The following is a 17,041-nucleotide window of genomic DNA, read 5'->3' as shown; positions in this document are numbered from 1 at the left end:
AACACCTAAGACAAATTGGAAATGAAACCACATCCGCAATGAAACAAACGTAATGTGACTGTGTACACATATATCTCACTATCAGACACGTGTATATAAAGAGGCACGTGGAAAGCATGCAGGCCAAAAACATCGAAACATGATGGGTCACGAAACACCAAATAAACCCCGAGGAGTTACTTTATCTCATCCCCAAAAGAGAAGCCAAGATCAACGGTGGAGAGAAAGTTAGCTGACACGGACTGACAGGGGCAGAGGACACTTGTCTGACACGAGCAGACCCCTCAACTACCCACATTAAACACTCCGAGCAGTGTACGTGTCGACCAACCTGTGGAACGAGCGAGGATGCCTCTGCGGGATCAAGGGGGAAACGCAGACCTCCGCGCGATGGACGCAAGGACACAAGAAGATAAGGTTCCAACGGTCTTCAGAGATGGGACCCACGTTCTAACCTTATAAATACCCAATCTCCACCAAGAGGAAGGGGGAGGAAAAAATATCAGGAAGGGAAGGAAAGAGAGAGAGAGAGAAATAGCAAAGGTAGGTTAATCCCTGAGAGGAGAGAAACATGTAAACCCCAAAAATCATTCAACTGTTCGTGTAACCGTGAAGAACATAATAGAACAACAAATCCCGTGGATGTAGGCCTTAGTGCTGAACCACGTAAACCTTGGTTTTATTTACATTTCAGCACTTTACATTCATTTAGCTCCACACGTGTTTGCTTATGTGTTTTGTTTTCCTTAATACTTAGATCTCATGCACAAATGCCACGCCCGGAGTGGTTGGAGGAGGCCATGATAAACCCGAAGGTTTTGAGCCAATGAATCAACACCAGGGTACCATCACCATAATCTCCTTAGATGTTAAAGATTGATTGTGAGCGTTCGGACACGCACGTGGTTCGTGTGCTCACAATTTGGCGCTAGAAACAGGGACTTCGTCCCGGTAAAAGATTTATCTTGTCCTGTGATTTCATTTTAATTTGGAATATGATTGCTCTGATTTTATCAGCTCGGACCGTATAGATCATTCGTCAACTGTATTATGTTCAAAAACCCACCTTTGGTCTTCAATAAGAGTTACTGTTCTAAGCGGGTTATTGTTCTAATCCATCGGATTTACAATTTTCGTAGTTTTTATACTAAGGATCGCTTTTAATAAAACTCTAACCCGTAGTTTATAGCCTGCGGGTATTAATTCCCTCTTGAAAAATTGTATTTCGCCAACTAACCCGCTTCACGCGGATATTCCCGTTTCTGTTGTTTGAAATAACTTATGCAGAGAGAACGTGTTGTGAGTAAAGAAGGCAAGTTTACGCGAGATTTCAGTATCAACAAAAGGGCACGTGATGGAAAAGACGCAGGAAGCAGGAAAATCCAAAGCTTTGTCAAAAGAAACGCCCAGGACAACCCCGATCATCACCCGAAGCAAGCAGAAAGGAGATAAAACTAAAGTGACCAATCGAAGGCAAGATACTGCAGAAATCACTTCACCCATGAACGCTAATTCAGTTGCAGCGGCGGCTCTCAGAGCAGCAACGATAAAATATGGGGAGGCTGCGGTTATTCCGAAGGCTGCGGAGGCTAGCAATACCTTCGCCATGAGTCAACTTAATCAACCAAGAGAAAGGGTGGATGAATCCCGAACATTCCAACCCGCGCACCTGCTAACCTTTGGAATGCCGCTAACAAATAATCAGAATCAAACCATACCGGCTGCTCTGGCACCGCAGGGGGGCGCTCACTCCAATTTGGAAACACCAGCAACCGAAGCTGAGCCCCTGCCACCTTTAGTACAGACCATGGAGGAGGGCGGTACCACGGCTGTAGCGGCACGCGCTGGGACTCCCAATCAGGGGTCCAACCAATCACACCGACTAATGGCTGAGCTTGAGGAACTGAGGAAGAACCAGCAGGTTTACGCAGAAGCTGTAGCTCTGTTGGCCAGAGAAAATCAAGATTTAAAGGAGCGGATTGCTCTAAGCACGAAGACCAGCCAACAACTTGATGAAGCAAGCTCCAAAGCACCAGAGCCAAACCAAGACTGTAGAGTCGTCCTAGCGGCTAATGAAGACGACAAGGAGACAGCGTATCCGTATCCGACCCGGATTATGACGATGGAGAGTCAGACGGTAATGAGCAAGAATTTAGCACCAACGCGCAATGGAGGAACTACGAGATGAGATGATGGCAGAGATCAGGCAATTAAAAAATAAACAAGGTGGGGGAAGGTTAGAAGAGGTCATGAGAGAAGCTAACTCCACGCCCTAACGCATCGCTTGGCCAACACCCCTATTCCACTGAAATGCCCTGTCCCGACGTTCGAATGCTATGATGGATCCAGCGACCCTGCTGCACATGTTCGGTACTACAACCGTGTCTTAGCTAGATGGGGTCAGAACGACGCCGTACTCTGTAGATACTTCCCGTCAAGCTTGAAGGGATCGGCGTTATCATGGTTTGATAATCTGCCACCAAACTCCATCCACTCATACGACCAACTCGCAGAGAAATTCTTAAGAACATACATGTACAACAAGACTGTAAACACCGGGATGGATAAGCTCTTTTCACTAGCAATTGGCTACAAGGAAACCACGAGGGAGTACACAAACAGATGGCATAAGATCTGCCAAGCCATAGGGAGCGTGGACCCAGTGGTAAGCATCAACTGCTATAAATGGGGCTTAGACCGAATGAGTCCCCTATTTGTTGAAATTCACGGGAGCGTGCCCAAGACAGAAGGAGATCTCCGAATAATTATCGAGAAGCACGCTCGACTTGAAGAAATTCAACGGGAAAACCCGAGGGCATATCCGCAGAGGTCTCACCGCACCAATTCAGCGGAACAAACCAATGGGGCCAAAAGGGGTTGCTCAGATGAGAGACCTCACGAAGATAGGAAGGAACGGAGGGATGAACGAAGAACAGGCGACCGAAAATTCGAAGATCAAGTTTACACGAAACTCAACGCTAGCTATGCTCGTATCCTACGAGAATCAAAGGGAGGGAAAACTTAGAGTGGCCATGGTCTAAGGGAAAGCAGCCCCCGAGATCCGAGAAGTCTAAAGATTACTGTGAGTATCACTGTTTCAACGGACACCAGACCGAAAAATGCAAGAACCTTAAAATAATGATCCAAAATTAATTGATGCGGGAGAGCTCAAACATTACATACGAAAGGAGGTTACCGAGGACAGATCCAAACGAACCAAACCAGTCCAACTTCCGGAAGAAAACCGAACAATCAACACCATCTCGTGTTCCGAAGCCACAGGACCCTCACTCACAGCGCAGATTGGAAAAAGGTTACGGAAGCAATTCGAAGACCGCTGCGAGTTATATAAGGTCGATGGGATAGCGGTGGACGAACACGAAGAATGGATGGAATCTCCTATCATCTTCGATGCCGAGGATATCGAAGAAGATATGGAAGACCATAACGATCCCTTGGTCCTAACATTACCAGTAGCTGGATGTAACCTCAAAAAGATCCTCATAGACGGGGGAAGCTCTGTAAATGTCCTATTCTATGATGCATTCAAACGGATGAAGCTCCATGATGAACAGTTGATGACCTCTTATCACACCATCTACGGATTCAATGGAGCAGCCACGAAGCCCTTGGGAGACATCGTGTTACAGGTTAACGCAGGGCCCATGAAACTGGATACCCGATTCAGTGTGGTGGACACCCCTTCCCCCTACAACGCCATTATTGGACGACAATGGGTACACAAGCTCAAAGGAGTTGCGGCAACATACCACCAATACCTCAGATTTCCAACACCTGAGGGAATAATGGAGATCAAGGGAGATCGAATCGCTACGCGAGAGTGCCAGGCCACTCAGGATCATATCAACAATGAGCAAGAAGAGCAGCGAAAAATCCGAAGAGTAAGAAATCAAGAAACCGCGAAAGAAAGCCGTAGACCTATTCCTTAAGGAAACTACAGGAAAAGGCTTGACGAAAGATTAATGTCCAAGGCTCGGAAACAAGTACCTCAACAACCAGCGAAGAGCAGAAACACGCTAAATAGCAATTAAAGAGCGCCCCAGTCCTCGGAAACCCGAAGCCTGTGTTCACACCAGTAGAACCCATAAAGGAAATCAACATAGGAACGGAAGAAGACCCGAAGATGGTCAAAATTGGGACCATCATGGACGAAGGAAGAAACATTCCTTAACCAAATTACTTAAGGAATATGCGGATGTGTTCGCCTGGAAGTTAGGAGATATGCCGGGGATTGACCCAAAAGTAATCCAACATGAACTACGCATCAAACCGGGCACGCCCCCGTTCAGGCAGAAAATACGAAAAGTGGCTCCAGAATATCATGAGGCGGTAGAAACAGAACTTCGGAAGCTACTAGATGCAGGATTTATCAAGGAAGTCAAGTACCCTACCTGGATCTCCAACATGGTCATTGTTCCTAAGAAAAATGGAGGGGTTAGAATATGCATCGACTTTACTAATCTCAACAAGGCATGTCCAAAGGACAGCTATCCCCTGCCGAGCATAGATCAACTGGTTGAAGCAGTTGAAGGGTACGAAGCTGTCATTCATGGACGGATATTCTGGTTACAACCAAGTAGCCCTGGCAGAAGAAGATCAGCCACACACAGCGTTCTATACCCCACATGGCCTTTATTGCTATACCAGAATGCCTTTCGGGCTCCGAAACGCAGGGGCAACATACCAAAGGATGGTCGATGCTATCTTCAAGCCATGGATTGGAGGAACCCTAGAAGTCTACGTGGACGACATGCTCGTCAAAAGCAAGCTGCGTAAAAATCACCACCAGGACCTGAGGAATATCTTCGAAGCAATGAGACAGCATCACATGAAAGTGAATCCGGAGAAATGTACTTTCGGTGTCACCTCGGGGAAGTTCCTCGGGTATCTGGTGACGAAAAGGGGCATCGAGGTAGACCCAGCTAAGATTCAAGCCATAGTAGAGATGCCGTCCCAAAGAATCTGAAGGAAGTGCAGAAGCTCAATGGGTCCATAGCAGCGTTGGGCAGATTTATTGCACGGTCTCGGACAAATGCAAACATTTCTTCAATATTCTTAAAAAAGGGAGCAGGTTCGAATGGACCGCTGAATGCGAGGAAGCATTCCAAAAAATCAAAGAACATCTAGCTTCAATCCCATCCTGCAGAAGCCAGACCCTGATGAAGTTTTGGCACTGTACATAGCAGCAACAGGACGCAGTCAGCGCGGTATTAGTCAAAACCAATACAAAGGTAGAACAGCCTATCTATTACGTCAGCAAGACACTCAATTCCGCGGAAAGAAATTATACTAAGATTGAACAACTCATCCTCGCACTGGTATGGGCTACCCAAAAACTGAGAACCTACTTCCTAACTCACCTCGTCAGGGTACCATGCAAAGCACCATTGGAAGCAGTCCTCAAAAGCACGGGAAAAGTGGGCCGAATAGCCAAATGGAACACCCATCTGGACCAATTCAACATCATTCATGAAATTCAACATTCTCAGAAGTCCCAAGTGCTGGCAGATTTCTTAGCAGACCTCCCCCTAGACAACGACGAAGAGATTAAGGGAATACCAGAAGCCGAGGAAGAAATCAAGGATCCAATGGATATCCTCGAACCTGCGAGTCATAGACAATGGGAAGTCTTTGTCGACGGATCTAAAAATAAGGAAGGAGCAGGAATAGGTATTGTCATTATCACCCCAACTGGAGAAAGGATTATACAGGCACTTAGATTGGAATTCAAAGAGCATACCAAACATTGTTGAATACGAAGCTGTCGTACATGCCCTACGTATAATAATAGAGATGGGGGTAACCGATGTAAGGCTGACAAGTGATTCGCAGCTTGTCATACGGCAAATGGGCTCGAGTATAATGTGTACGATGACACCTTTCAGCTTACATGGCCTTGGTCCAAACATTGGCATCACAAATCCCGAACATTAAGTTCCGGCACTTATGCAGAAGGGACCTCAGGCACGCGGATGCCCTAGCATATATATCATCCATGCTGAGGGATAAAAATGCCGAAGGTATTAAAATAGCAAGGGTATACGAGCCTTCGATTGCATCTCAATTCTCCTTCGCTACCAATCAAGATGTGATGGAAGAAAATATCGAAGACCAGGTAGGAGAAGACATCCATAATGACTTTGATGAAGAGACATCCTGTCAAGAGCAAATCAAGACGAAGACTTCAGCAACGAAGATGACTGGAGGGTGACAATACATGCCTTTCTCGAAAAAGGAAGCTTACCTGCGGATCGGAAACAAGCTAGGAAGATGCTCTCCAAAGTGGGAAGATATGATCTTCGGGAGGGGGTCCTGTATAGAAATCCTTCCTTGGACCATTACTACGCTGCTTGTCCCGGAAAGAGGGGCATCGAATTCTAAATGATATCCATTATGGTGACGCGGGGAATCATAGCGGCATGAGATCACTAGCTGACAAGGCAAAAACGCAAGGATATTACTGGCCGACATGATACAAGATGCTGCGAGGATGTCCCGACGATGTGAAGAATGTCAGCGCTTCGCGAAAAAAATCCACGCGCCGGCAACAATGTTAAACTCTGTCGATAGCCCGTGGCCATTTGCAAAATGGGGCGTAGACATCGTCGGGCCTTTCATCGAAGGATCAGGGAAGAGACGATTTTTGATAGTAGCCACGGACTACTTCAGTAAATGGGTGGAGGCTAAGGCCTTGGCCAGGATCAGAGACGCGGATGTGTTCACTTTCATATTCCAGAACATCATTTGCAGATTTGGTATACCTGCTGAAATTGTATCTGATAACGGCAAGCAATTACAGGGAAAAAATAGACATGCTCTTCGACACTTCAAAATAAGAAAGAACAAGTCCACCCCCTTATACCCTCAAAGCAACGGACAAGCGGAAGCTACCAACAAGACCCTCGCCCTTATACTCAAAAAACAATTAGACGAGCATAAGGGAAGATGGTGCGAACAACTGCACAATGTCTTATGGGCATACAGGACAACACGAAGATCCGCTACCGGGGAATCCCCGTTTCTTCTAACTTATGGAGCTGAAGCAGTCATACCTACGGAAATCCTCATGCCAACCACGAAGACCGAAGCTTGGGAGAAAAACCTCACAACAGATATGATGTTAGAAAGGTTGGACGACTTGGAAGGAAGAAGGGAAGTAGCATTGCAAAAGATGGAAAATTATCAACGAAGACTAGCAAGGGAGTACAACAAAAAGGTAAAGCGGAATTTTGTAGAGGGACAGTATGTGTTGAGAACAATCCCACGGTATCAGCAAGAAAAGAAATGGGGAAAGTTAGCACCTACATGGGGAGGACCTTTTATGATCCACGACATTGCGGGTAACGGTTCCTACTACCTTCGTAATCTAAAAGGCGAGGTCCTCCGGCATCCTTGGAATGCTAAATGGCTCAAACCATACTTCCCATAGAAGCAACGCAGATTTGAATCTGCTTGGAGTGTACCAGAAGAAGAAGGGAGCCTGACCGCTCCACATGTTTCTATCTCTGGAAGAGGAATTGCAGACCTCAACTTATCAATCAAACAAGCTTTCAAATTATCAAGTCAGTGGAATCTACCTACAATATTGGGGAAAGTAGTTAATCTACAATCTCTCAGGGCTCCCCCATCAGTGTCCATAAGTGTAGGACCAGGGGGAAGGCACCCAGCAGAAAGAGATACCCAACCAATCTTAAGGCAACGGGTCGACGGAATGGGTGCGTAAATATTTTAATCCCATATCCTAGAACGTTGCCCCGGCCCCCACCGTCTGGGAATCCTCTGGCCCAGGATTCGCCAGCGGGGTGACAGGTCTCAAGACGATCACGAAGGTACCTTCCTTCAGTATCGCACTCAAAAACACTTAAAAACTTTTGTTTTGATTTTTCACAATACTTAAAATAAAAACAAAACAACATTGTAGGTATATCAAGAGAGGATTCATTTCATAAAGGGTGATTACAAGAAGTGAAAGGCCAAAGCAAGGATACACAATCAAAAAATATTCCTTTTACAGGATCATCAGCAAAAAAATCCTTGTTACATGATTACAAAAAGTATAATGATGCCGCGGATCCTACAAGCTGCGATCTCTACCTAAGTGGCGGCCCCATCGGCAGGATTATTCCGAAGACTTGATGGGACGCTCCCACCAGAAGAAGGGCCCGAGGAGCTTGGCAAGGCAGAAGGAACGGGACGACGAGGATAGTTCTTCACGAGACCATGTTCATTCCTTAGGCCAAGTTCTATCCTCTCCAGCATCTTGTTCGTCTCCTCAGCCAATTGACAACGAGCCCTGTGTTTAATAACTGTTGTCCGCTGTTGGGCTTGGGATAATAACGAAGATAGCCGATTCACTCTCCAGAAGCAGCACCAACGGCCTCCTCGCGGGTTGCTGCTAAATTCTTGAAGTGATTGGTCTGTTCTTCCTGCTGCGCTAAGGACGATTGAGCCTTTTCAAGTTTTTCATTTGTGACGCGAAGGCGTCCCTCGAGCTCTGAAAAAGACAACACCACGGAGTTAGCGTAGAAAAAAACAAGGTCACACTCGATGAAATGGGATTATACCTTCGACACAAGCCGAAGCCTCTTCATACTCATTAACAACCGCATCTCGCGCTTCATCAAGATGATCATATTCCGCGGATAATTTCTTATAGTCTAGTTGAAGGTTGGTGAGAGTAAATTGACAGGCATCTAATTCTACCTGCTTCATCGAGTCCATATGACGAAGGTGGTCGACCTCTTTATTTATCTCTGAGACCCCTTTGCTGAGTCTGTACATGCACACTTCGAGATTCCTCTCAGACTCAGCATGACGAGCTACGTCGGAACGAGACGCGGAAAGAGCATTACTGAGAGCGTAGACTTCAGCACGAGCGTCATCTCTTTCTCTGACAAGACAGAGCATATTATCCTGGACCCCTGAAAGAGGAATGGATCGAGCCGTCTGTAATTCTTCTTCCAACCGCTGAATCCTAGATTCCAACAAGGAAGTGCGCTCACGGGCTTCTCGCAGACTATCACGGGTCCACAGCAGTGTGCCATTAAATAAAGCACGATCATGGTTGTACAGATTTTGCATGTCGACCATCTGAACATGCCGCGCGCGCCATACCTCATCCCGAGCATCCCATTTCTTAGCTTCACTCTTAATTTTCTCAACCAAATCTCTAATACGAGATTTTTGCCGAACTCTTTCGTTTCGAAGCCATATCAGCTCGGGGACGCCACCCACTAGAGATAGGGTGGGGAGACTCAGACAGAACAACTAAGAGATAAAAGAATGACGACATACGGCGAGGGAAAAGAACCAAACCTGTGAAAGCGGAAACTTGGCTACGAGTTTGCTCTAACTCCGCGCGCACTGTAACAAGTTCTGACCGAAGATCAGCCTCTGCTTCACCCAGCTTTTCTTTTTCCTTAAGGCTTTTCTTCAGCTCTTCAATTTCCACCTCAGCCGCAGACAATTCCTTTTCTCGATGACGAAGCTTAGCCTCGAGCTTCAGAGATTTCGCTTTGAAAAACTGATACAGCACGTGGTTACAATGCTCGCTCCTCATCATCTACACATCAAGATAACAACATTATTTCACCGAAGCGTCTGATCGTCACGTAGAAGTGTGTACGAAAATTTACCTCAAGCACACGCTGCTGCGGAAAGCCATATTGATACCCGTCGGCGATGGCCATCATATCGGCAACGGAAGTAGGAGGCTCCGGCACGAGGGTAGCTTCGGGAACAGTCAACCTTTTTCCCCAGTCTTCAGACACCTGCGCCTTTGAAGACATCTCCATCATGCGACGGGTATACGCGGTGGATTCCTTTTCCCCAGCGACCACAGGAGCGGGATGAGAGACAAACAGAAGATTCTTTTCCTTAAACCAATCCATGATGGCGTCCTCACCCTCAGACGTCGGCGACTGGGGAAGACTATCGGCGGGCGCGTCAACGACAGATTTTCCCTTCTCTGACTCGACCCCCTCAGCATGCTCCTCCGCGCCTACATGCACAGCAGGCTCCTCCGCACCAACATCTTCTACAGTAGCATCCCCATTACCATCACCACCAAGAACATCCCAATCATCATTGGGGGAAAGTAAAGAGAAGTCCTCGGGAAAATCGAGGGCTTCGTCAAAAAACTCCCCCGTGGAATACATCCGATCAAAAGAAAATTCTTGAGAAGTGGGAAGGGTATCCGCGACATCACCAGCAGGGACGGAAACATCCCCAATGACAACGTCATCAGCCATCACAACTTTGTTCCTTCCTTCACTGATTAAAAAACATCAGGATTTATAAATATTCGCAAAAATAATACCTTGACTGATTAAAAGCAATACCTTGAGTGATACACGATAGTTGTCTTGGTAGTGGATTTGATTTCTGATTTTTTTTTTGTACGTGAACATTGATTATGTTGTGCTTCGTCTGTCGTTAGGATGGTGTAGCATCACCCTAAGGATTTCACTGTTTTCTCCACCATAGTTTTTAGAGAATTAGAAGCGAAGAGAGAGGGATCCGAGGGTATATGAGAGATGAGAATCAGGGTTCGGAGATTAGTTTTTAGAAGGGGAGCACCGGGTAATCTAGGTGTCTAACGTGTATCCAAAATTACCAAATATAATGAAACGCTCAATTTCTATTGGTAAGGGGCCATAAGCTCTAGAATTCAAGCTTTTGGCCTAACTTTCAATGTGTGAGGCCAGCAATTTGTACTCAAATTGTATATACAATATATATATATAGTTTTGTAAGCCAAAAAAAAAAAAAGGAGAGAGAGAAAAATCAGAATCTTCCAACCCTATTAGAAGCCCAAGTTAGTTTTTGCACCCCTATTAAAAACCCAAGTAGTTTTTGCACCTCTATACAAAGCCCAAGTGCATTAAACTTGTTTTTTAGTTTCCCAATAGTAGAAAAAGAACAACGTGCCGCATACTGCCATGAAAATCTGGTAATTGAAAAAATTGGTTAGAAGTGGAGACGCCCGATTTTTCTGGTAATTTGGTGGAGAAAAGAGAACACACTTGCTAGCAGATAATGAGGTGTGAACTCATTGACAGGCTAATCTTCTGCAGGAATACCAAAAATTATATGGAAATGAGCCCTTAATTGAAAGTAGGAAATTACTTCAACACAAGCAACATACCCCAAGCAGTTCTCCGTAGAAGAACCGGAGACATCAGCAGATGATGAGAAGACACGGAAAATACTCCGATTTAGACCAATTCCAGAATTGTAACACGGAATGGTTGTTGTGGAGATTGGAAATGAAGTGGTTTTAATGAGACGAGATGAAGAAGAAGATGTAAAGAGAAACCGATTATAGGGGCTTTAATCTCACCGATAGATTAATAAAAGGACCTGAGGGTTTTTTAAGACTCTGGAGTATTCATTGCAAAACAAAATGACTAGACAAAATGGCAGAACTAACTGCTCAACGAACAATCTAATGACTAGACAAAATGGCAGAACTAACTGCTCAACGAACAATCCAACAGATGGGAGTGCGAATTCGTGCACTCCTTAACGAACGTATGTTTCACATTTCAATCTCTACCCTTGATTTAATTTAGGGAGTTATCTAACGAGGGGGTCGTGATTCTAAACATGGAGGGTAATGAGACATCAATCTCTATTCTTGATTTAATTTAGGGAGTTATGTAACGAGAATCGTGATTCTAAACATGGAGGGTAATGAGACCATCAGTTAAATAATCAACCAATCAGAAGACTGAAATATACACTCGTTAGAGGAGTGTGAACAGATGGAATGTGATCGCAGTGCAGGAAGAAATACTGGGGATGCCAAAGGCTACCAATAGAAGATCTCTTATAAGCCAAAGGAATGTTTAAAGAAATTTCATGAAATGGAATGTATTTATGAAAGTTCAGATATTGTTCAAGGAAAAAAGAGAGCTACATAGGGAAAAACACCGAACAAGTGCATCAAAAAGGAAAAGATTTAAGGCCTAAAGTAAACCTAAACAACAACGCACACAAGACATACAGCCTCCAACTCCCAGCCACAGACAGCTAAAAAACGGCACTGGAGCATTTTTTCCCCCTTGCCCTTATCTACCCAGCATGGGAACACCCCTTTAGATACTAAGGCATTGGGTCCGCACACTGAATCAATTTCTCATTGTAACACAAAGCACACTTTCTGAAGATATATCAAGGAAAACTAACTGCACTACAACATGACGCTGTTTGATGCTTAGCTCACAATATATCCAAATGCTGTTGTTGAGATTCTAATTAAAAACCAATGGCTACCACCTTCCAGAACAAGAAAGAACCAAAAGAGGCCAAAAGAGGAAGTCATCCTTCAGACTCCATAGTCAGGACTCAGGGGAGGACTCTTTCCTTCACTTTCAAGATATATCTTAAGATTGTTACACAGGTCATTGGAAAGAGAGAAATTTTAACAAACAAAAATCAATTCAAGATGCAACAAGATCAGGTGTTTCGGCCTCCACTGATTTTAAAGCTTCGTGCACTTTGCCTACCCAACTGTCCAACCTAGCCCTCAAGGATTCGATCTGGGTGATACCCAGTACTCTCGGCTGCACCCATGAGACATGAACCGTTGCCTCCACTTGATCGATTATTCCTTCAATGAGATGAACCTGCAGAGAAATTCAAAGGTGCTTTGAGTATAACCAAGTGATTGCATATTTCCAAATTCCGAACTGAGTGTAAAAGCACAAGAATATTCGAGAAAATATTTGGTACAACCAATCACATTGTGACATTTTAATCTTCATAGCCTAGGCCTAATTCACACTTAAAGTTAAAAGCAATGTCCATGTATGTGAACTTAAAAAAAGGGTTATACTAGAATATGAGCAAACTCCTATTAATTTTGTTAAAATTCACACGTGCACAACAGATCTTACAACTGTGTATGCAAAGAGTTTCAGGCTTCAGACCTATAGAAATAAAAGAACTCAACACACAAAAAAGCTCCCAGCCCAAGAAAATATGGTAACGATGGATGCTACAACCCCATAATGTTTCTGTGTAGTTACTCCCACAAAAAAGATATGCCTATAGATAAGTAGTGTTGTCAAAGTAAGGCTGCAGCAATTATCGAAGTAGTGTTGTCAACGTAAGCAGCCTAATTTAGACTCTGGCTGAGAACCTGCCCAGCGAAATGGTTACAGATGTTGCATCAAACAGCATAATGAGATAGCGACTAATCTATCTGTATATACAATTCCCTAATTAGTTGAGGGTCAGCAAAAGAACCATCTCTTAGACCCTGAAGTAAAAACCACCATCCCTGTTATGAACAGTTACTAATGGTGAACAGATAACGGATAAAATGGACTTACAGATAAGCTCTTCATGAGAAGAAGCTCCACATCCTCCACAGAAAGTTTAGTGCGCTCAGCAATAATGCTCAATGGAATTGTTCGATCCTCTGCGGGGCGGCTAGAGAAACAAAAATAATGCTTAGACTGGCATTTGTAATGAAATAAAACTAAAGAATTCAGCACGCATTCTAACACCAGGTACCTGAAAATGATTTCCATCAAGCAAAGAATGTTAATCTTTTCCAGTAGCTTCTTCTCGTTTTGTACCAATGCAGGTTGAGCGTTCAAAGCAGCCTTGTGGACAGCACACAGTTCTTGATATCGAACTAAATCACCAGAGTTGAAGGCTTGAAGGAGATAGTATAGCCATTCCACCTTAGTACCCAAAAGGCTTTTTATCTGGAATTATAGAGTAATGACGAAGATTTGAATTAGCAAACAGCACATGGAGTACAAATTAGAAGATGCAACTGATCAGTAAGTTGTTTACAATATTCTTCAAAAACAAACTTAATGGAAAGATCCCGATGCCCAAGTCAAAGGTTAATTTTATGACTGAATATACAGAAACAAGCTTTAAGCATTCTGAGGGAATTCGTGAAAATATAGCCGTACTAAACTGATATGAAACAGTGAAACCTGTAAATTGTCCACAAAATTCATTTCCATTTAAAAAAAAAACGTAACGTCATTAGTTTCACAATTTTTATAAGATTCAGGAAAATGTAACGTCGTTAGTTTCAAGTCAAACATTCAGTAAAAGATTATGATCACAGCTTATGCTCATAAGCCTTATATGACTGAAAAGAGAAAAATGAAAGATGCATCGTAAAGCTACTTGAATAGGTAGGCAATACATCCTTGAGATCTACTCCGCCTTGAGATCTACTCCGCTTATGAACTTTATATATTCGAGATCAGTCACAAACACAACTTATATAGTCCTCTAGAACCCTTGATCTTAATAAATAACACAAATGAACGGCAATCTCAATCATAAACCTCTTCAATAGCTCAAATCCAGAATTTTACTTAGAGGCACACGCAGATTTATCGATAACGTGAGTGTCAACGACATTAAATTAAGTGGTCAACAAGATTCAAACGAATAGAAATACCTTTCACCAGTATATGACAATTTACTGATATACACAGTTACACCAGACAGCAACAGCATAAGTTCAGTTAACACATTGTTTTCCGAAAGCTACACTGGTTAAAATAGTTAAATTAAATACTCTTGAGGTAGATGGACTTACTATGGGGTGTGCAAGCAGCTCCCCAAAATTATATATGTTATCACCAAGCAAGGCAGCAAGGGATAAGTCGAATGCCAGGTCCTGGAAAACATAAATTCAAACATTAGTAGGAATATACCATAATAGAGCATTCATGCTTTTAACATGTAACACAAAAGAAAATACTTCAAGATCTAAAGAAACCAATCCAGAAGATCAAATATGAAGAAACAACTAATATAGCCTAAACTCAATTCGGGCAACCAAGTCTAGTTCACCAATGATCTAATATTGTCTTTTGCTATTGCTGCATTTGAATTGGAAAATAGCAAGCCCCCAAAGGAAACAATGCGCATTCACAATAAGCTCAGGAAACTGAACAAGTGTAACCATCCAAGGCCATTAATACTTACCTCTACAACATCTTTTCCTCCAACAATTACTTTACTAATGTTTTCATGTTCAAAGAACTAGAGAATATAAGGAAGATATGAAAACGAAACTAAAAGATGCCTAGGTTATATGAAGGTAGTTCGCATGCATTCAAAATGATAAATCAAATTCCAGACTTTCTTTGTAACTTCAGCTATTTCAGTAGCATCTACCAAATTGTCTCTAACAACATCATGAGTTCAAATTCAGGGTCCATGCTTTTATGTAAAGACTGATCAAAACAAGTATAACTCATTGAATAGTTTTATTGACATACCAGCTTGAATGTTTCAGAGAGGGACTCCACGGGAGTGTACGCTAAATAAAGAAGACCACTGTTATAAAACTCAGCAAATTCCTGACGTGACTTATGATACTGAGATGAAACCCAGTAGTAGCTTGCATAAACAGAGGGGTCTATATCAGTCATGCTATCGAGTGTAGTTTTCCCGTCATCCAAAAGATTCTTGCACTCCTTTTGCTCTCCTTTCTCAAGTCTGAAGGCAGCAATCTGCATCTTTATGTAGAGAATAGGCTCCTCTATACGTGTTTCTCTGGTTGCGCGCAGCTTCTCAATAATTCCCTCAAGATAACCAATGGAAGCTTCTTTTTCTGCATACTGCCGAGACACTATAACAGCAAAATGGGCAAGCTTGAGAAGATTGATCTTAGTCTCGAACTCAGTGATGAAATTGTGATACAACTGTATCAAAGTATCACCCGCCTGGAAAGGGGAAAGAGATAAGAATGCAATAAAATTAAAGCCATGATTGTTGACTACAGAAAGCAACATCCATATAAAGCTATAGGTGAGGTTTTAAGTGAGCACACTGTGTAACTGAGGGCACAAATAAAAGTTACAGCTATCCCCCAAAATTTGGCACAGGGGAAAGTCTCGTACATCAAAGAAGAAAGAAAATCATAAACACCAATGGTCATATACAGGTTCGGGTAACAATAGGATGGAGAATTATTGAATGTGGGGTTAAGTAAGTTCTAAAACCACTCAAGTAGACCCGTTAACTACAGTCAGTATACACATAAAAGAGCATCTTATCTTACTAAATCCTAAAAGTTTATCATTTACTAGTAACTAAGACTGCACTCAACAAACAAGCATCAACATAATTTGGAATTGCCTGACTTATCTAAAGTAATTAACCCTATTAGTTTGTGCAGAAAAATCTATAGTCTCAGTAGAATTCACCAATTGTCTCAATCCCCATGGATCTCCAGATCGGTTTACCTCAGCAGAAAGTAACGAATCAGTAGTTTTCACTCTACAAAAATATTCAACTATCGCATGTACTAATTATTGTGAAACCTAAAATTCTTAGTACAAAGCAAGCTCTATTTTACTCCAGCTCAATTCTTCGTTTACATACAAAATAAACAAACCAGTAAAACAAAAATCGAAACCCTAAATTTTGAATTAAACTGAACTAAAAACCCTAAGATCCACAATCCAAAAAACCCTAATTTTCCCCAAAATCAAAATTGACAAACTGAAAAACCCTATACTCAAAGATCTACAAGTAAAAGAGCATACCTGAAAGACGGCAAGAGCGACGAACTGATCAAGCTTAAGAGTAAGTTGATGCCATAACTTCTTCTGATACAAATCAATCAAACTGGTATACCATTCAGCAAGTTCTGGCTGAGCACTACGTTGAGATTCTAGGTATTGCAGAGCTGCCATGGCTGCTGTTGCTTATCGGAGGAGGAGATTGAAAGGTTTTGGGTGAGTTATGATGATTGTGACTTTACTTTTAAGGAGAGGAAACCTCGAATCTCTACGCAGAAGGAAAAAAGAGGCCTGGTTGCAAAATATATAGAGAGGGTTCCTGCCTAAAGATGCCATATTTAGAGCCCGGCCCACAAAGATATATAGCCTTCGGGGCACCCGAAGAAGTAAATTCTTGACTTAAGTTACGGTGGTTTTGAATGCAGAATTTTGATGGTGAGATTTATGGATCTACGAGATTTGGTTGAATTACGTTTTTCCATGTATATTTGGTTGTCCAAATCCCT

General features: G+C 43.0%; 1 protein-coding gene across 1 annotated transcript; it reads right to left on the bottom strand.

The window, feature by feature from the left end:
• Positions 1-11,879: 11,879 nt before the first annotated feature.
• On the bottom strand, positions 11,880-16,798 carry LOC113315205 (26S proteasome non-ATPase regulatory subunit 13 homolog B-like). Its single transcript, XM_026563514.1, has 6 exons — positions 16,560-16,798; positions 15,288-15,734; positions 14,600-14,680; positions 13,543-13,739; positions 13,359-13,458; positions 11,880-12,650 (listed from the first exon to the last, which is right to left on the bottom strand). The coding sequence occupies exons 1-6, from the start codon at positions 16,707-16,709 to the stop codon at positions 12,465-12,467; spliced, it is 1,161 nt and encodes a 386-aa protein (XP_026419299.1). The 5' UTR covers positions 16,710-16,798; the 3' UTR covers positions 11,880-12,464.
• Positions 16,799-17,041: the final 243 nt, after the last annotated feature.

This window comes from Papaver somniferum, chromosome 1, assembly GCF_003573695.1.
Source record: "Papaver somniferum cultivar HN1 chromosome 1, ASM357369v1, whole genome shotgun sequence".
Classification (NCBI taxonomy): Eukaryota; Viridiplantae; Streptophyta; class Magnoliopsida; order Ranunculales; family Papaveraceae; genus Papaver; species Papaver somniferum.
The sequence above is the reverse complement of the archived record's forward strand: the minus strand, read 5'-3'. Positions and strand labels throughout refer to the sequence as shown.